This window comes from Geotrypetes seraphini, chromosome 8, assembly GCF_902459505.1.
Source record: "Geotrypetes seraphini chromosome 8, aGeoSer1.1, whole genome shotgun sequence".
In the NCBI taxonomy this organism is placed as follows: Eukaryota; Metazoa; Chordata; class Amphibia; order Gymnophiona; family Dermophiidae; genus Geotrypetes; species Geotrypetes seraphini.
The window spans coordinates 106910138-106930791 of record NC_047091.1 but is presented as its reverse complement, the minus strand read 5'-3'; the positions used below and the strand labels follow the sequence as shown (position 1 = coordinate 106930791).

At 43.6% G+C, this 20654-nt stretch overlaps 1 protein-coding gene across 5 annotated transcripts in view; it reads right to left on the bottom strand.

Annotated features, from left to right (window-relative positions):
• DPP9 (dipeptidyl peptidase 9) overlaps window positions 1–20654 on the bottom strand; it is a 96656-nt gene that overhangs the window by 64025 nt on the left and 11977 nt on the right. Inside the window, exon 1 of one of the 5 annotated variants that reach the window (XM_033954913.1) lies at window positions 7548–7645. The exons of the other annotated variants lie outside the window; for them this stretch is intronic. Within the exon in view, the coding sequence (XP_033810804.1) occupies window positions 7548–7616 (69 nt within the window). The 5' untranslated portion in view covers window positions 7617–7645. Of the gene's footprint in view, window positions 1–7547; window positions 7646–20654 lie in introns of those variants that run through there. 5 annotated transcript variants of the gene reach the window in all.

Sequence of the window (20654 nt, the reverse complement as noted above, 5' to 3'; positions counted from 1 at the left end):
CAAAGTAGGATCTTTATTTGGCTTAGGTAAAACTATAGTTATTGATTCAGCCATAGTACCTGTAATACAACCTTTATTTAGTTGTTTCTGATATAATTTTAATAAATAGGGCATTATGATGTTTTGGAATGATTTATAAAACTCTACTGTATAACCATCTCCACCTGGAGCGGATCCAACTCTGAGGGACTTCAATGCTGTACCTAACTCTTTTAAGGATATTGGTTCTTCTAAACTTCGTTTTATATGTTCAGGAATCTTTGGTCCATTTATTAACTTTAAAAATTCTATACCATCTTTTTCCTTTTCTGAATAGGGCTCGGAAGAATACAAATCTTTATAGAATTTTAAAAATTGTTTTATTATGGGATTAGTTTGAGATAACATTTCTTTATTTTCATTTTGAATTGCAATTATTTTTGTTTTTTTCCTTTTTGCTTTGAGATAATTTGCAAGCAATCTTCCCGCCTTATTCGAATTTCCATAATACAGAGCTTGTTGTACAAATAAATCTTTTCTAATGATTTTTGAAGAAATTTCATTATATTTACCTTTAGCTTTTAACAATTCTTGTTGTGTCAAATAATCCCATTTTTCAATTAATTTTGATTCTAGAGACTTTATTAATTTTTCTAATTCTATAAATTGTTGTTTTTCTTTTTTTATTTTCATTGCTGAATAAGAAATAATTTGTCCTCTAGTATATGCTTTAAACGCATCCCATAAAGTCTCTATGGAAATTTCTTCTGTATCATTAATTTGAAAATATTCTTCTATTTTTTTTTATAAGATTTGTACAAAAGTCATTATCTGCAAGCAATGTATTATTCAATTTCCATATAGGTCTGTTTATATTTTGATCTATTATTTTAATTTCAATCCACACTCCACCATGATCAGATAATACAATTGGATCAATGACAGCCTGTGTGACTTGATGTACTAATTGATTAGAAACAAAAATATAATCTATTCTAGAAAAAGAATTATGGACTTGTGAACAAAACGAAAATTCCCGACCATCAAAATGAAGTATACGCCAAATATCCTTTAAATCACAAGATTGTACCAAATTATCAAGACCTAATGATTTTATAAATCTTCTCGGGCTTTTATCTATCAATGGATCCATCACAGCATTGAAATCTCCTGCCACTATTAAATTTGAAGTAGCCAGTGGAAGAATCAACTGTTGCAGAGTTTTAAAAAATTCATTTTGATTTGAATTAGGGGCATATATATTGAAAAGCAGGGGTGCCCACACTTTTTGGGCTTGCGAGCTACTTTTAAAATGACCAAGTCAAAATGATCTACCAACAATAAAATTAAAAAAAAACACAACGCACACTGTACGCATAGAAAATGTTAATTATCATTCCTATTCCAGGGTTTTTCAAAGAGGTCAAAGCAGATGACTCTATGCACTATCACCTCAGTAACAACCATACAAAAATAGACAAATATACCCCCCTCCCTTTTTACTAAACCACGATAGCAGTTTTTAGAGTGCAGGGAGCTGCGCTGAATGCCCAGCGCTGCTCTCGACGCTCATAGGCTCCCTGCGCTAAAAAACTCTATTGCGGTTTAGTAAAAGGAGACCTTAGTGTAAAATATAGACAGCAGATATAAATTCAGACACATTTTGATCACTAAATTTAAAATAAAATCATTTTTCCTACCTTGTCTGGTGATTTCATGAGTCTCTGGTTGCACTTTCTTCTTCTGACTGTGCATCCAATCTTTCTTCCCTTCTTTTAGCCTGTATGCTTCTTCTCCTCCAGACCTCATTCCTTCCCCCCAACTTTTCCTTCCTCTTCCCTGCCCTTTCTTTCTCTCTGCCTCCCTTTCTTTTTTTCTGTTTCTCTTCTTTCCTTCTGTCTCCCTGCCTGCCCTTTTTCTTTCTTTCTCCCTGCCCTCCCCAAGCCACTGCCATCGGGGACCAGGACCCAAACCGCCACCAATAACAGGCCCGAAAGCCGACGCCGCCCCAGGCTGTCCCTGCTTCGGCCGACCAGCATTCCTCTCCCCGACGTCAATTCTGCCGTCGAGGAGAGGAAGGCTGATTGGTCCAAGATCGCGATGGACCTATTGGGGAAATGCTGCCGGGTCCTGCCTTCGCGGAAACAGAAAGTAGGCAGGACCCGGCAGCAAGAAGAGCAAATGCTTCACTAACCTGTCTCCCGCCTTAGCCCGTAGCGAACGCTTGCTTCAGGGCTCTCAACATGTGCGCGCCGGTTTCCCTTCTCTCCCCCCACCCCCCGGACATAACTTCCGGTTTCAGAGGGAAGAGAAGGGAAGCCGGCACGCACACGTTAGAGCCACGGAGCATAAGTTCGCTACGGGCTAAAATCTCCAAGCCGTTTTTTTTTGTTTTTTTTAATGTTCAGCAGCGGCGGCAGCAGCAGATGACAGCTGGGCGGACCGCCCAGTTAAAAAGCCCTAGAGAGAACACTGGAGAGGAAGGCTGATCGGCCCTGTAGATCAGGACGGCAACACTCCGCGATCGACTCGGGTTGCCTTCCTGAGCTACTGGTCGATCGCGATCGACGTGTTGGGCACCCCTGTTGAAAAGCGTCATGGTGGTATTTCCCATGTCCATTTCTATATATATCCATCTTCCTAAAGGATCAGCTGCCTTAAACTTAAATGAAGCGGAACATTTTTTATTTATTAATATTGCAACTCCAGCTTTTTTTCCTATTGCTGCAGAAAAGTAACATTGCTTGACCCAATCACCTTTTAGCTTTATGGATTCATTATTTGATAAATGGGTCTCTTGTATGCAGCATATATCAGCGTTTTGCCTTTTCAAAAATAATAATGCCTTTTTTCTTTTAATCGGATGATTTAGACCATTAACATTTAAAGAGATTATTTTAAGATCCATTTAATTTTAATGTAATATGTATTATAACAATCCCATCTGCAATGTTTTTTATGAACTTCATTTTCCCATAAATAAGATAGTTTGAGGAATTATCTATTTTACCCCTACCCTTAAAATGTAATACCCTCCCATTCCCTCCCTTCCCACCCCATTTGTATACGATCACTTGGAAACACAACATAGATCAGGTTTAACATTACTCCATTACAAGCTAAAAAATAAATTATAGTTTTATACTTATTACTCCATGCTAATAACATAGTATAATATATCCTTATACTAATATTTGTTATATTTATTTTCTCTTTTATTCATTTTCAGAAATATATATATATATATATTTTTTTTTTCCCCCTTATAATTCTTACCTTTCTTTATTTTACAAAAAATTACTCTAAAACAGAATAGAGCAAAGAAATGATTCTAATCTACAGGATTTTAACAGAGTTTCATATAATTCAATCAAGCCTGACAAAAAGCTTAGTTCCTAAGAACTTAAAGGCATTACTAAAAACTTAAAAGCCTAGAAAGTGTTTATTACATATTTATTATTATTCTGGATTCCTAAAATTGCAATATATCAATTGTCAGGTTAGTCAAAGTATCTATTAACCCATTTTTAAGTAAATAAATAAATTCAGTTTAAGTATATAGTGAAAGTCATTGGTAATCTTTCTTTCAAAATTATATGTGTAAAGTATGAGAAGGATGAGAATAAAATAGATGAGAAAAAGATATAGAAGAAATACAACATTTGAAGACAATTTTTTTTTTTTTTTTTAAAGTACTTCTATAATAAACTTAACGTTCTTCACTATCTTTGTCAGGGAACATGCCAAGAATGCATAACAGTTAGCTCAGTGTATCAGCTGGGAATGGTTACAAGCTTGTTTGCACATATGGCAAACATAAAGGAAGGGCTCAGCTGTTTTCCTCCAACTGGGTGGGAATTAACTTTCTGCTTCTTTTACTAATATAATTGTAGTCATTATGTTCCACATCTTAGCGTCTGGGTCTTCCGGGATATTCATAGGAGCAGGGCAGATTCAGTTTGTAATTTACTCATGTGTTGGTAGCCTTCTATTCAGGATTTTTTTTTTTAATGAGACACTTCCCAATCGACCACAAGTTTTCACGCAGGTTGCACTACTGTTTGTACTTCCTGTTGACACGCAGATCCCTTCCTCTACTCAGCAACTCAGCAAACATAGTATCTCTAGTGTTCCACCTTTCTCCATTTCTCTCCGTGATCATATAATCCATGCTGCAAGATGATATCTTTCAAAAAGCTCCTCCATCTCGTCCCTTCAGCTGCATATATATTGAATTCTCAAGGTAGATCAATGTTCTTTTTTTTTTTTTTTTTTTTCCCCTCCACAACATTCTGTTACTGACATGTTTGCATTCTTTTCAAGTTGTTCCATTTTCCTGTTATTTGCTTTTTTAAAAAAATTTCTAGCATTCTAAACGGTTTTTACAGTTTTTTAATGTTTAGATTATTTTGTATATAATAAATCAAAGTGAAAAGTTATTAATGTCTTCTTGTTATATTAAATACTTTAAAATATTCCCAAAGTTTCTTTTTAAGATGTCATTGGTTGTTCAAATGTTTCAAGGTATTCTGCTAGTTTTTTAGAATCATTAAAATTTTGTGTTTTATTTCCTAATGTTACCTTCATCACCGCTGGGTAGAGTAATCCATATCTTGCCCCTAGTGCTCGTAGTTGAGGTCTTAAATCAAGGAGTTGTTTTCTTTTTTGAGCAGTTTCTCTAGCAAAGTCTGGCACAATATGTATCCGTGCATCTTGACATCTTAGGTTTTTATTTGCTTTAGCTAGCTGGCATATTTCAACTACATGTTGATATCTTAGTAGTTTAAAAATAAAAGTTCTTGGACCTTTTTGTGTGGTTGTTTTCTGTCCCGGTATTCTGTGTGCCCTCTCTATTTCAAGAGGCACCTTGGATTTTATAGGCAGTATCTTTGGGAGGAATTGTTCTAAGAAATTGATAGGATCATTTTTTTCCACTCCTTCCGGCATCCCAATAATTCTTAAATTATTTCTTTTTTCTCTATTCACACAGTCTTCCAGATCTTTCTTTAATATTTCCATTTCCTTCCAGGCTTGTTTGTTTTGTATAACCTCAGTATGTACTTCCTCTGCTCTTTCCTCTAAGTGTGTCATTTTGTTGTCAATTAGATCAACTCTTTTTGTTAATATAGCAACATCATCTATTGCTTTTTGTAGTTGTTTTTTGATCTCCAGTACTATATCCTTTATCTGTTTTATTTCTGCCATCATATCTTGATCTTCTGCAGGCAGTGGTACTCTTGATGGTGTCCCTGGTTCTGGCTTTGATCTTTTGTTACTGCTGGTTCCTGATCCTCCGGTTCCTGCATCGTTTTTATTTTGTTTGTTTGATGACATTTTCTTCTTATCAATCTTTTTTCCAAATAAAATTGAATTGTTGGAGTTTTAAATTTGAAATAGTAGCTTGTTTAGTCTGGAGCTCAGCTCTTAACCGACCATTTCCTTGTGTGTCCAAGTTCTAGAATCCCCAAACGTCACATATTATTTTGAGAAATTCCTAAATAGGCGATGTTACAGTAATCAAGTTGACTTAGTATGAGAGATTGTACCAGGATTCTGAATGCTGTTGTATCAAAATATGATTTGATGGATCTAAGTTTCCAGAGAGTAAAAAAACCCTTTCTGATTAAGGAGTCCACCTGGTCTTTCATGGTTAGGCATTGATCCAGAGTTATACCCTGTATCTTCATAGTAGACTGAATAGGGTAACTAAGTTTATTGATGCGCAGTGGTGTTTTGGTGTCAAACGGGTGTGGTGAAGCAACAAAAAATTTCGTTTTTTCTGAATTAAGTTTGAGCTTGAAGTCAGTCATCCATTGCTCCATCAAATTTATAGCATCTGATGCTTTGGGAATAGTTTCCGAGATAGAGTTAGCAAATGGGATGATAATCGTAAAGTCGTCTGCGTAACTGAATAATTTTATCCCCAGCTGGGTTAATTGCACACCCAGTGAGGACATGTAACAATAATAATAATAATTTATTCTTATATACCGCCAAAGACATGGTAGTTCGAGGCGGTTTACAATAAGATCTGGACAATCAGTGAAGTAGTCACTATGTTAAGACAGCAAAGTAGTCACAATGTTAAATCATCAGATATGTATATAGAATAGGAGAGCTAATGAACTATAAGTCATTAGGTAACAAATCGGTTAAACAGTTTCATTTTTGCTAATTTTCTAAAACTAAAATAGGATGAGGAGTGCATAATAATGTTACCCAGCCAATCATTCTGTTTACCTGCTTTGAAGGCTAGAGTTCTGTCCAGGAATCTTTTATGGCAGGCCTTTATTGTTGGATTGGTAAACATGTGGATTCTACATGTGAGCCTAATAGCACAGTCCAAATTACAATTAATAATGGGCTTAGAGTGAGGGTGGGGGAGGGTTGCTTTATGTTTATAAAGTATACTGATAAAATGTTCAAGTGGTCTATTTAATATTGTTAATGTGAATTTTGTACACTTGATGATTAAAAAGCAGTGGGGATAGCGGTGACCCTTGTGGCACACCAGATGGATTGCTCCAGGTATCGGAGAGATCATAATTGAAACGTACCTGATAAGTACGGGACATAAGGAAGCAACGAAACCAGTTCAACACCTCATCCCTGATACCAATAGCGTCTAGGCATTGTAACATTTTCCCATGGTCTACTAAATCAAAGGCAGAGCTCATATCAAATTGCATGATCTGGGCGTTGAGGCCCTTGCTAAACAATAGACGCAGATTATCTAGGATAGCCGCAATTAATGTCTCCGTACTGAATAAAAGTCTGAACCCGGATTGAGTTTCATGTAGGAGAGAAAACTGATTGAGATATTCCATCAATTGGGTGTGTACCAATCCCTCCATGATTTTTACAAAAAATGGAATGGATGCTACTGGTCTGTAGTTGGTCACTAGAGCTGATGATTCACTTCAAAAGTCTTACATTAACTCCTATAGTATTCTGACTATATGATCATTGATGCAGTGCTCTGGTCCCAAGAAATGTTTACCCACAGAAGCATCACTCCAGTTGCATTGCCATGGGTGGGCCCAGGTAGACAGGGGTCCACCCAGCAGTGGCATACTTCATTGGTGTTGCTGGCATGGATCCCCAAGGCCCTCCAAGCTAAACCTATCCTCTGTGGAGCTCCCCAGACATCTGAATGGCAAGAAGTTGACAGCATGCTTCCAGTCACCAATGCTGGTATCCTCCCGTGCAAGCTCAGTTCACACATATGAACTAACCATACATAGGTAAGTGCTGATATCTGCAGCTGAAGCATACAGTTGACTTTCCTGCTGTTCAGATGGCCCAGGGGCTTATAAAGAAGACATCTTCAGGTGGCCGGGTTTGGGGATCCCCACCAGCCAAGGTATTAATATTTAATATGGGGGGGTGCGGAGAGGAAATGCTTGGGTCTACCCAGAAATATACTTATGGCTTGTCACCCTGGTTTGTCTCAGGAGCGATGTCATCAAATAGGTCAGTTTCACTTATATTATGACATTTAATGAACCTCAGCCCTTAGCCAGGGTATGATTTCAGTCTCTTAAATTTTCTAATTCTAACTGTAGTACCTGTTTTGTGCCAAAGAAAACCTTCCTTTGGAGTTCATAAGATATAACACTTATAGGCAACATATCCATGCAAAATTATTTTTAATCAAGCCTGTTGCACCTAGAACAATGGAAAATATTTCTGTATCGTTCTGCCACATTTCCTCAGTGTCAGACTGCATTGCTTGGTATCTGAGGATCTTGCCTCTCTCCACATGGTTGATGGTTTATATGGCTTTACAACACCTTTACTTAACACAGCAAAGCAATTTAAACGTCAAATTGGAAAAAACATAAAAGGAACATCACTTCAAACAGAGAAAGATACAAAGATTAGGACATGGAGTCACAATGTCACTGGCTGTCATAGGTCTTTTAAAAGCTTTAAGCATGTCTCTAAATTTTGGGACGGATGGTTTGGTTTGTAGTACTGCAGCCATAGAATTCCAGAGAAGGGGATTCAAACAGAAAAACGCACTCTATTGGGTGAAGTCGAGATTAGAGAATGGCATGGTGACCCAGTCCCGCAGGTAGCCACGAGTAACCACAGTAAAATGGCAGGAATAGGTAATGCTGATATCTGTTCACTGCCAATACGGGAACAAAGCGTTTCATCACTCCACAGAGCGGTAAAAGGCTTTATTCCTGTAGGGAACTCCACCCACCACAGCTTTCCAATATCCAACCATCCCTCCCCCCATTGTGAGTCCGCCAGCTCCAGCCCCCCCCTATGCTCGAGGGTCCGGCAGCTCTAGCCAGCTTCCCTCCCCACCTGCCACTGGCACACTCCTTGCATTGCGAGGCGATCTCTATACAGGCCTGCTCAACGGTGCTCGCGACTTTCCCTCTGTCGGGCTCCTCCTTATGATGCAACTTCTTTTTTCACAAAGACAGGAAGTTGCATCATAAGTAGGAGCCCAGCAGAGGGAAGGCTGTGAGCATCATGGAGCAAGCCTGTGTAGAGATTGCCTTGCTCTGCAAGGTGTACAAAAGCGGCAAGGAGGGAGGGAAGGAAGCCGTCTGGACCTGCGAGTGAGGTGGGGACCTGGAGCCATTGGCCCCAATGAAGAGAGGGAGCAAATTAAGGCAAAGTAGGAGGAATTGGCCCAGGAGGGGGGTTGGGGCTGAAGCTGAAGGTAATGGAGTGAGAGGTGTTTGACCTATTGAGGGGAGGGAGGGAGGGAAGGAAGCCGTCTGGACCTGTGAGTGAGTGGGGCAGCTGGAGCCATTAGCCCCGATGAAGAGAGGGAGCAAGGTAAAGCAAAGTAAGAGGAATTGACCCAGGAGGGGGGTTGGGGCTGAAGGTAAGGGAGTGAGAGGTGTTTGACCTATGGAGAGGAGGGCTGGAGCTGAAGGGAAGGGAGAGAGCTACAGGACCTGCAAGAGGGGGAGATGGAGGGAAGAGGGATAGGTGCTGCATGTGTTGGGGAAGAGACTGAAGGGAAGAGAAGGGAAAAAGAGATGCCATACCAAGTGAATGAAGGAATAGGAAATTAAATACTGAACACAGCAGAGAGGGAGAGACAAGGACTTACCAAAAACAGAGGGGACATAACATAGAAACATAGAAAAAAGCAGCAGAAAAGGGCTATAGCCCACCAAGTCTGCCCATTCCAAGTATCCCCTCCCCTGAATTTACTCCCTTAAAGATCCCACGTGAGTATCCCATTTTCTCTTAAAATCCGTCACGCTGCTGGCCTTTATCACCTGGAGTGGGAGTCTGTTCCAATGATCCACTACTCTTTCGGTGAAGAAGTACTTCCTGGAGTCGCCATGAAACTTCCCTCCCCTGATTTTCAGCGGATGCCCTCTGGTGGTCGAGGGTCCCATGAGCCAGAAGATATCATCTTCTGACTCGATGTGTCCCGTGATGTACTTATATGTTTCAATCATATCTCCCCGTTCTCTTCTTTCCTCAAGTGAGTACAGCCGCAATTTTTTTAAATCTTTCTTCATACGTGAGATCCTTGAGCCCCAAGACCATCCTGGTGGCCGTTCGCTGAACCGACTCGATCCTCAGCACGTCCTTTCGGTAGTGTGGTCTCCAAAACTGAACACAGTACTCCAAGTGAGGCCTCACCATGGCTCTGTACAACGGCATCATAACTTCAGGTCTCCTGCTGACGAAACCTCTGCGGATACACCACATCATTTGTCTTGCCCTGGAGGAAGCCTTCTCCACTTGATTGGCAACCTTCATGTCCTCACTAATGATCACCCCTAGGTCGCGTTCCGCCGTGGCCCTAACCAAGGTCTCACCATTTAGTACATAAGTTCTACGCGGGTTTCTCTTACCCAGATGCATTATCTTGCATTTTTTAGCATTGAAGCCTAGCTGCCAAGTAGTTGACCATTGTTCCAGCAACAGTAGGTCGTGTGTCATATTATCAGGTAATAAGCTTTTGCCTACTATGTTGCAAAGTTTGGCGGCGTCGGCGAACAGTGATACCCTTCCTCTAAGTCCTTGCGTCATATCTCTTATGAATAAGTTAAATAGAATTGGGCCCAGGACCGAGCCCTGCGGCACTCCACTGATCACGTCCGATGCTTCGGATGGGGTACCGTTCACCACCACCTTCTGAAGTCTAACGGGCATGGAGAGAATAGAGACAGAGACACAAAGGAAGATGCTGCATGAGAATGCTACATGGACAGAGAGGGGCAATGCCAGACATGGGAGGGGGTTTATGAACACAGAGGGAAAGTGATAGATGTGGGAGAGAATAGGAACACAGAAGGGAGATGAGCAATGCAGGATGTAGTAATGATAAATACAGGGAGATGAGCACAGGGGAGATGCTGGATGGGGAGGTATAGGGGACACAGAGAAGGGAAAGATAGGTACACAAAAATAGAAGATGGATGGTGAGCACAAAGAAGAAATGTCAAATGAGCAGGAGACCCTGGCGAGTGAGTTAAGAGATGACAGTGGGAAACAGAAACCAGAGCCTGGGACCAACACTGTCTGAAAAATAAAATAACCAGACAACAAAAGGTAGAAAAATTAATTGTATTTTCTATTTTGTGATTAGAATATATAAGAACTGAAATGTTTATCCTGCCAGTTAGACATGGGTAGGGAACAACAAAAACAAAAGGTGACCCAAGTTTCCACAGTAGGAACATTGAACCAAACAAAACAAAAAATGTGGAAACCAGCAATGTTAAAAAACCTTCTTTTTATTTCTTCAGAAAAGACTTAAAAACACTATCCACAATTTGTGTTCCACGGACCCATGGGTAGGGCCCAGGGCAGAAAATTCGGAGGGGACTCCAAAGCCCTCTATTAGCCATCTTCAGCTTCCAAAAGGCTTAGGGCTTCTCTAGCCAGGGGGCAGTTGCTCTAATTGCACTCCTTGGCCTAACACCATCCCTGGCATGTGTGATCTTTATATTTTGCACAGTATGGGAGGAAATTAATCTTTATATTTCTTTGGTGTTGTACTATATGGAAGGTGGGGCTTCTTGGGATTTTGGTTTATGTTTATCATTTTTGGTCAGCTATTATGTTCAAGCTGGGATGTCTCTGCTTCAAAGTATTAAATGGTCTAGCCCCAAAATACATTACAGACCTCTTCTCATTCCCAACCAACAGACATGAAAGAAAAACACACATGAAATTTGTCTCCCCACCGGCTAGAGGGTGCAAATATAAGAGACACCATCAACAAATGCTATCATATCAAGCAGCCAAATGGGGTAAAGACCTAGAAAAATTAATTATGCACACAAACAACTATGAAGAATTCAGGAAACACCTAAAAACTTACCTATTCCTGAAATACCTAGGTAACGAACCGGAACATCAACCCCCCACGTAACATCACCACATACCTGAACGTGCAGACTGTTAACCCCAACCCCTATTCGCTAAACATGAACACTCTATGAACTTACAGAATATTTCTACTTCTATGTAAACAACTTGGCACTTCCTGGCCTTGCAACACACAAACTGACATTAACATCATTAATGTCATCAGATGTACACTGCTATATTCTCTAATTCATTGTACGAAATAGACACTGCTATACTCTTTAATCAGCTGTTCGTAAAGCTTCACTTGATTGTATTTACAGTTTCTTTTATTGTAAACCGCCTAGAAGTCGCAAGATTGTTGGCGGTATATAAGAATAAAGTTATTATTATTATTATTATGTATTTGGCATTTGTGTTCTGTGTGTGTGACCGAGGTATTCTGTTAGGATGAATTTTCTATGTAGCATTCAGTTTTTCTGAAATGTGGAGGGGATATTGTGAGGTGAGATGGGTTTTGTTGATCCTTTTTCTGTATTTGTGACTTATAAAATGACAGTTGTACAGCATATTGTTCCTTTTTATACTTTAATAAAATGTTTTAAATATAAAATAGCTATTCAAAACTTGTGTGGATGTTTGGCATTAGAGTCCAAGGGGACGGGGACAAATTTTTTCCCCTCTCTAGTCGAGACATACAGAACAAGCAGGGAGAACATATAGTCATCCATTATGTAACAAGTGAAGTGCTTTAGAAGGAGCGTGTAGGATTATCAGCGATTCAAGATATGAGGGTGTATTCATGTAAAGAGCCTTGTGTGTTAAAGTAAATTAAAGTAAGAATTTTATAATGGATTCAAAACTGAATAAGCATTCAACCTTGTTGCTTCACAGAGTAATTATTTGGGACTGAAATGCCTTTCTAGTAATTTTTTCTTTTACTACCAGGTTTTCTTGCATCCAGTTTTTTATCCGTTGGAATGGAGGAAATGACCCAGGTTGTTATGTGGTATCTGATGTTTACGACAAGAACTGACTCACAAAGACACCACACATCTGGCCTCTGTCTCTTCTAGCAGGCAGGCACTTGTCACATCTAAAAATTCAGCCCCGAGACCAGAGCACGCTAAAAGTAAGCCTATGCTTAAGGGGGGGAGACAGGACTTTAAAGCAACTTGAGAAAGAAGAAGTGCCTCAGAAGACACAGAAACCTGGAATCAAAGTGGGGAGGGCTCCAAAAACTACCGTATTTTTTGCACTATAAGATGCACCTGACCATAATACGCACCTAGGTTTAGAGGAGGAAAACAAGAAAAAAAATATTCTGAACCAAATGGTGTACTAATATATTTAATAAAATATAGCAGAATAATATTTCAACCATGTAAAGTCAACAGCGGTATTAAGAACCATCATCACTGTCATTAACAAATGAGGAGAGACTTTAAGGTTCAAGCACTCTTCTAGTTTTCTAGGCTCTGCATTCAGCCCCCCTCCCTGCAAGTCTCTGAACTCAGCCCCCTTCCCTACCAGACTCTTCACCCAGCCCCTCTCACTCCCTAATAGGCTCCGCACCCAACCCCACACTCCTTGCCAGGCTCTGTACCCTATACCACTTCCCTACCAAATACCCTGACCCCCTCTGGTGGTCTAGTGGTAGGCCAGGACAGGAGGGATCCGTCCCAGCCGACTAACAATTTTTTAACACACACCCCCACCCCCAATACCTTTTTTCACCTTTTTAAATCCTGGTGGTCCAGCATGGTATGGGCAGGAGCTTTCCGCGCTCCTGCCTCGCAATGAGCACCTCCCTCGTTGGACAGCTACCTCAGATCTCGCAGCCAGCGGAGCACAAGGCAGGAGCGTGCTTTTTGCACTCCAGCCTGGGCCTGCGCTGCTCCCTGAATGGCTGCCATCAGTTCTCACAGAACTCGCAAAAGAAGGCTTCTTTACCAGTACCTAACATGAAAGTGCAGGCAGAGAGCTGCCAGAGAAACAGGCATTTGGAACTCATAGTTAAGCCTTATTGGGAAGAAGATGATTTCTCTGAGGGGGAACTAAAAGCAAGCCCCAAGAAGCCCTTTAACCCACAGGTAGGGGTGGGGAATCAGAGAGTGAGGAAGCTGACTTTATGGAAACAGACAAATATAATCTCTCTCCCAGGGACACAGAGAGGGATATGGACTGCACTCCTGAGCAAGAATATTTTGTGAAGGAGGACTGAATGTATGAGTGAAATAAAGGAAGTTAAAAGTTTATTATAGTTTATTGTTTAAAGTTTTGATCCTGAATTGAGGTTTGAAAGAAAAAGTGTGTGCGAAAGCAGTGCTGGGAAGGCAAAAGTTGTGCTTGAAGGTCCTACAGGTCCCCCGAAAGACCCAGGTCCTCATCAGTGGAAAAAAACATCAAGGAAAATGTCATTCTCCTATGAAATATTCAGCTGCTTAGGCAAAGGCAGAGGAGGTGCTGCCGCCAACAAAGATGACCCCACCCCCCCTCGGATGAGGACAAAGCCACCAAAGAGGAGACAGGACCACCAGCCACATGCATGCAATACACCTTGTACGTAGCAAGAACAAAATCCGGGAAAACCCACGGATAGGATAGAATCATGCTCCCCAGCAGAGGAAGAGGCCAGCAAGACCTGTTCCTGCCTCTCCAATCTAGGTAGGAGCTCCTGAGAGACTCAGCCAAAATGGCGGAGTTTCCTGCCAAAGAAGAAAAGCCAGCTGAAAGAGGCATTCCTGAGGCAGAGGGCAATAAAGAAGCCAGAAAAATCAAAGCCGCAATAAAGGAATCCCCAGAAAAGCCCGACGCACCAGTAAGGGAATCCCCAGCACCTTCGGCAGTAAGGGAAGGTAGGTCTTCCCCACCACTGGTAGCCGCAACGGCTGAAGAATCCCCTGTACTGTCAGGGGTTAGGGAATCTCGGACCTCCCCACTGCCGACGGACCCTTCGCAACTACCGGGGAAACCCTCAAGCTGGAAAGCGCCGAAATTAATGAGCGTTTCCCTTCTAGCCACAAACAAAAGGAGAAATTAGGTTCTTACCTGCTAATTTTGTTAGCTCCTCTAGACCAGTACAGTTCTTTACTGATGGGTTATAATCTCACTATGACCAGCAGGTGGAGACTGAGACCAAAACCTTTGGTTGTACACTTCTCCCTCTGTATTCGGGGTTTCAGCAATCGCGGTTTAGATTATTTGCGGTTTTTAGCTTGCTGGATCCTTCCCCCAAATTACATCAGCTTGCATAGAGAAATCGCCAATTCCAAGCGTTTACAGAGAAAATCATTGATTCCTTGAACTTTCTTCACCGTGTTTTGCCTCTCCTTCAGGAACAGGCCAAGTCTCCCACCATGTTATTTGCGGTTTCACCATATTCACAATGGTTTTTAATAGAATACTGCGAATAACATATGAAAAAGTTATTTGTGGTTTTTCTGTATTCACAGGTCTGTTAATTCCCTATCACCGTGAATACGGAGGGAGAAGTGTAGTATATTAGCTGAGGCTCCCCCTTCTAATCCAGTCTGCCAAATAGCCAAGCAGAACTAAGGAAAAACTTAACAGGTAATATTAATAACACTCTGAACAGGAGAATAAAACAACTAATATATATGAGCACTGTTGGAAAATGTATAGAACTAAAAACCTTGCAGTGAAAATGTCCCCACAGTTCACCAGCTATGCCAGCTGAGCCATAGCCACTGTTCTTGTATCTCCCCAGCTCTAGAAAAATACTAGAACCCGCAGAAAAATCAAAATCTTCACGCATAGAAAAACAACAATCATTGCAGAAATACAGATAGGGTGGGGAACTGTACCAGTCTAGAGGAGCTAACAGAAAGAAAATTAGCAGGTAAGAACCTAATTTCTTCTTCTGTATCGCCCTCTAGACCGGTACAGTTCTTTACTGATGGGATGGGTACCAAAGCAGTACCCATGATGGGTGGGACCCCCGAAGGGCCGACACCATAACATGCTCACCGAACACCGCATCCTGACGTGCCTGAACGTCCACATGGTAGTGTCTGACAAAGGAATGCAGAGAAGACCACACCGCAACTTTATAGATATCCACTGGAGGCACAAGAGAAGACTCAGCCCAAGAAGCCGCTTGACCCTGCGTAGAATGAGCCTTGAGAAATTCCAGAACAGGCTTTTCCTGAAGATGATATGCAGAAGCAATAAGTCTCCTTAATCCACCACACAATGGTAGCCTTGGAAGCGTTATCCCCCTTACGAGGGCCCGCTAAGAGGACAAAGAGATGATCTGATTTCCTGAACTCCTGGGTCCGCTGAACATAAGAGCGAAGGACCCGGCAGACATCCAATTTGCGCAACTGTCTCTGCTCTGAAGAACCCTCCCGGGAGGACCACCGACTGATTGACATGAAAAGGTGAAACTACTTTTGGCAGAAAATAAGGAACAGGCCGTTACACAACATACTCCCTAGAGAACTTCAGGAAGTGAGACCTACAAGAGAAAGTCTGCAACTCAGAAACGAGTCTAGCAGATGTAATAGCTACCAAAAAGACCGCTTTAAGAGTAAGGTCCTTCAATGAGCAGGCACCCAAAGGCTCAAAAGGTGGGCGCACCAGCACGGATAAGACCAGATTAAGATCCCAAGATGGAACAGACGGTCGAAGGTGAGGCTTTAGCAATTTGGCCACTTGCAAGAAGCGAACAACATCAGGAATGGCAGAAAGGCAGACAAGGCCGTAAGCTGAACCCGGAGAGAAGACCAAGCCAGGTCCCTGTCCAGGCCATCCTGCAAGAACTCTAAGATGTTAGGCAAGGAAGAGCGAAAATAGACCACTACACACACACAGCACACCAATCCTCAAATAGACACCAAACACGCACATAAGCTAGAGAGGTAGAAAGCCTCCAGGACCCCAAGAGGGTAGAGATCATTTTATCTGAATACCCTTTCTGAATACCTAGGCGTGCCCTTTCAACAGCCAAGCCGTAAGACAAAAGGGTCCTGGATCAAACATTGGAATGGGGCCCTGAGTCAGAAGGTCGGTTGAGAGAGGCAGTGGTAGAGGATCCACCACCAGATGATGAACCAGGTCCGCATACCACGGATGCCTGGGCTAGTCCGGAGCCACCAAGATCACTAGGCCGGGATGCCAAACAATGCAAAGAAGGAAACACGTACAGAAGACCCTCCGTTGTCCACGGCTGAACCAGAGCATCCAACCCCTCGGCCTGACGGTTTCTGTGACGACTGAAGAAGCGGGGTGTTTTGGCGTCGACACTCGTGGCCATCAGATCCATGAGGGGCTGACCCCAAGTCTGCACTATTAACTGGAAGGCCATAGAACTTAGACACCACTCTCCGGGATCTAGCATGTGACAACTGAGAAAGTCCGCCTGAACATTCTCCACTCCTGCTATGTGGGAAGCCGAGATGTCCAGGATACTCTGCCCAGACCATGAGCAGAGCCACCACTAGAGAACTCTTGGTGCCCCCCCGACAATTGACATAGGCCACCGAGAGAAACCGGACCGACTTGCTCGTCAATAGGGACTGGAAGGCTAACAATGCCAGACAGATGGCTCTGGTCTCCAGAACATTGATCGATCAAGACGCCTCCTCCAGAGACCAAGAGCCCTGAGCTGAGCAATCTAGATGCTGAGTTCACCAACCGAGGAGACTGGTGTCCGTGAGAAGCACCAACCACTGGGGCTAGTCCAGACTCACCCCTTTAACTAGATGGGAGATCTGGAGCCACCAACGAAGACTGCAGCGAGCCAGTCCCCGAAGAGGAACAGCGTAGTTCAGACTGTGCCTCTGGGGCGACCACCTCCAAAGAGCATACTGAGGAGGACGCATATGGGCTCATGCCCATCTCACCATATTTAGGGAAGCCACCATTGACCCCAAGACTTAGAGGAAATCCTGTGCCTGAGGACACCAGGATGCCAAAAGGCGGCGAATTTGTGACTGCAATTTGCTTACCCAGGCATCTGGGAGGAAGACCTTCCCCAAGGAGGTGTGGAACAGAACCCCAAGGTACTCCAGGCGCTGGAAGGGGGCCAACCGACTCTTGAAAAGGTTGACAACCCAGCCAGGGACTGCAGGAACTCCACCACCCGAGCTGTGACCTGGGCACTATCCTGAAAAGACGGTGCGAATCAACCAGTCATCCAGGTAGGAATGAACCTTGCCCAAAACCGCTGCCACGACCACCATAACCTTGGTGAACATCCTCGGGGCCATGACCAGACCAAATGGAAGCACACAAAACTGATAGTGCTGACCCAAGATTGCAACGCGAAGGAAGCGCTGATGGGAGGCCCGGATTGGAACATACAAGTAGGCCTCCATCAGATCTAGGGAAGTCAGATACTCCCCTGGCTGAAATGCCAGAATAACAGACCGCAGTGTTTCCATGCGAAAAGGTGGAGTCCTCAGAGCCCTGTTGACCCCTTTCAAATTTAGGATGGGCTAAAAAGTCTCCTCTTTCTTGGGCACTACAAAGTAAATTGAGTACCTGCTGGTGCAACACTCCTGAGGCTCTGAGACCTAGTAATCTTTGAAGGGTCTGGCAAAAAGCCTGCTTCTTCCACGACACCTGAGAAAGAGAAGCTAGAAAATGATCTGGCAGAGAGCGGGCAAACTCCAGATCATAATCGTCCCGAATCACCTCCAGGACCCACTGATTGGATGTGATCTCTGCCCACCTTGGATAGAACTCACAAAGATGGGAGCCCACTGGAACCAGAGGGGGTACCTACAAGGAGTTTTGGGGCAGGACAGGCAGCAGGAGAACCGGCGGAGGAAGTCCCAGCCCCCCAGCAGCCCCCCAAAAGGCCTGCATGCGCTGAAAGAAACAGCCCCGGGAGGACCCAGAGGCCAGCAAAGAAGTGGCCCCTCGACCAGGTGGAAATCACGCCCGTGCCCCAGAGCAATGCCATCCCACGCCAGAGGCCTAGCTCTATCTTCAGACAAGCGAGGCACCTTAGAATCAGTTACGGTTTGAACCAACTTGTCCAAATCCTCTCCAAACAAGAAAGACCCCCTAAAGGGGAGCCAGCTGAAACCTGCCCATGTCTTTCCAATAAAGGGGGAACTCACCTAAAGCTATAGAAAAAAATGGAGGTGCTTCCCACCAAAAATGGAGCTGAGACCGCCAAAATTGGAGCTCCAGAGGCCTGTAGTGTCTGGGAAGCCTAAACCGTCCCAGCCGCTAAAGCAGGCAAGCCGGCAGCAGCAGTAAGGGAGTCCTCAGCCGCTTCAGTGGTAAGGGAATCCTTTTTACCCTGACCGTCTGTGGCTGGGAAACCTCCAGTGTGGGCGTCGGGTGAAGCCCAGGCTTCCCCACAATCAGCTGCCGACTTGCAAGGCACTTGCGGCAGGGTTCCCTGGCTGCCACGACCCAATGCCAATGAGGATCCCCCACCGCTCCAGCCTGCACAGGCCAGCCGCGAGTGCCTCGCGTCTGGAGCACAATGAGCACTTTTTCCCTTGCGAAGTGTTCGTTGTGCAATACACGACCTAGCTGTAAAGTAAGTTGCCGGTTAGCAGAAAAATTCAGTAAAATACAGCATATTTAAAGGGAAAAAGCTCTTTAGACCAGCACAGCCTCAGGATTTGGGTTTGTTTTGGGGTTTATTTGTTTTTTGAGGGGGGGGTTCAGAACAGACTCCACTGGCTCTCAAAGCTGGAGCCTGACTGATATTGGTGGCCAGGCTGCCAGCTGAGGCACCTCTACAAAAACTTGGGGAGGTGGAGGAAGGTGGGGGAGGGACCCAGCACAAGACCTGCCGGGTTTGACGCCCCCGAGGTCGGAAAGATCCCCAAACAGAACCCGTCCAAGCGCCATCCAGCACCAAAAAGGGGACCAGAAGTCCTAAAATTACAGAGACAAGATGTCGTCTTGAGCAGTACACATAGCTGAGTGCTCTCCATCTACGGGGGCAACTTTTTTGAATAAATAAAGCTTCTTAGCCCTACTCAATGCCCAAAAGACGTGGGAAACAGAAGGGATTACCTCCGCCTGCCTCTGTTAGCTCTACTATGCGTCAGACTGTAATGACATTGTTTACAGTCCAACCTACCAGTTCGGGCAGATCTGCTGCTGGGTTTGGGGAAGGACACAGCTTGGACGGTGACTTGACGCTGAGCCCGAGAGGACCACACATGCCCCCAATGCCTGGAGGAACTTTGGAAAACCGGTCACTGTTGGAGGGCTCCCCGAGTGCAGTGAGTGAGACACTTCCGAGACCTGAAGTTGACCCAGAAGTCTTAACATCGATGCCGACTCCTGCCGTGGAATTGCAGCGAATTGGGAGCATTACGCCTCGAGGAGCAAGTGGTGGGGAGAGTGAGGGAACCCAGGGTTCAGCACCTGGAGAAAATGCTGAAGAAAAACTGGCTGTTATTTCCCCCCTCAAGCCATTTGAGAGACTTCAGGCTGTTACACTCGATTCCATCTGGACGGCGTTGGAGAACCTGCACTCGGTATGTGTAAACTTTGTTTCAATAACACTGAATTCAACTTCTAAGATAGCTCTGTTGGAGACATCATTTTAGCAGCAACAATTAGATATGAAGAATTTAGAGAAAACAACAATTGAGACTAAGGATTTGATGGTTAAACAAGTTTCAGATAAAATGATGTTTCTAAGGAAGATTGAAAACTTGGAGAATCAACAGAAGTTTGAACTTGAGGCTTTTAAATTTTCCAGTAGCCACGTTTATGTCATAAGAACATAAGAACATAAGCAATGCCTCTTCTGTGTCAGACCCGAGGTCCATCGTGCCCAGCAGTTCGCTCACGCGGCAGCCCAACAGGTCCAGGACCTGCGCAGTAGCTCCCTATCTATACCCCTCTATCCCTTTTTCCAGCAGGAAATTGTCCAATCCTTTCTTGAACTCCAGTACCGTACTCTGTCCTATTATGTCCTCTGGAAGTGCATTCCAGGTGTCCACCACACGCTGGGTAAAGAAAAACTTCCTAGCATTTGTTTTGAATCTGTCCCCTTCCAATTTTTCCGAATGCCCTCTTGTTCTTATATGTTTTGAAAGTTTGAAGAATCTGTCCCTCTCTACTTTCTCTATGCCCTTCATGATCTTGTAGGTCTCTATCATGTCTCCTCTGATGTCTCCGCTTTTCCAGGGAGAAGAGCCCCAGCCTCTCCAATCTTTCAGTGTATGAAAGGTTTTCCATGCCCTTAATCATTCGTGTCGCTCTCCTCTGGACCCTCTCAAGTGTTGCCATATCCTTCTTAAGGTACGGTGACCAATACTGAACACAGTACTCCAGGTGTGGGCGCACCATTGCCCGATACAACGGCAGGATGACCTCTTTTGTTCTGGTCGTAATACCCTTCTTAATAATACCCAACATTCTGT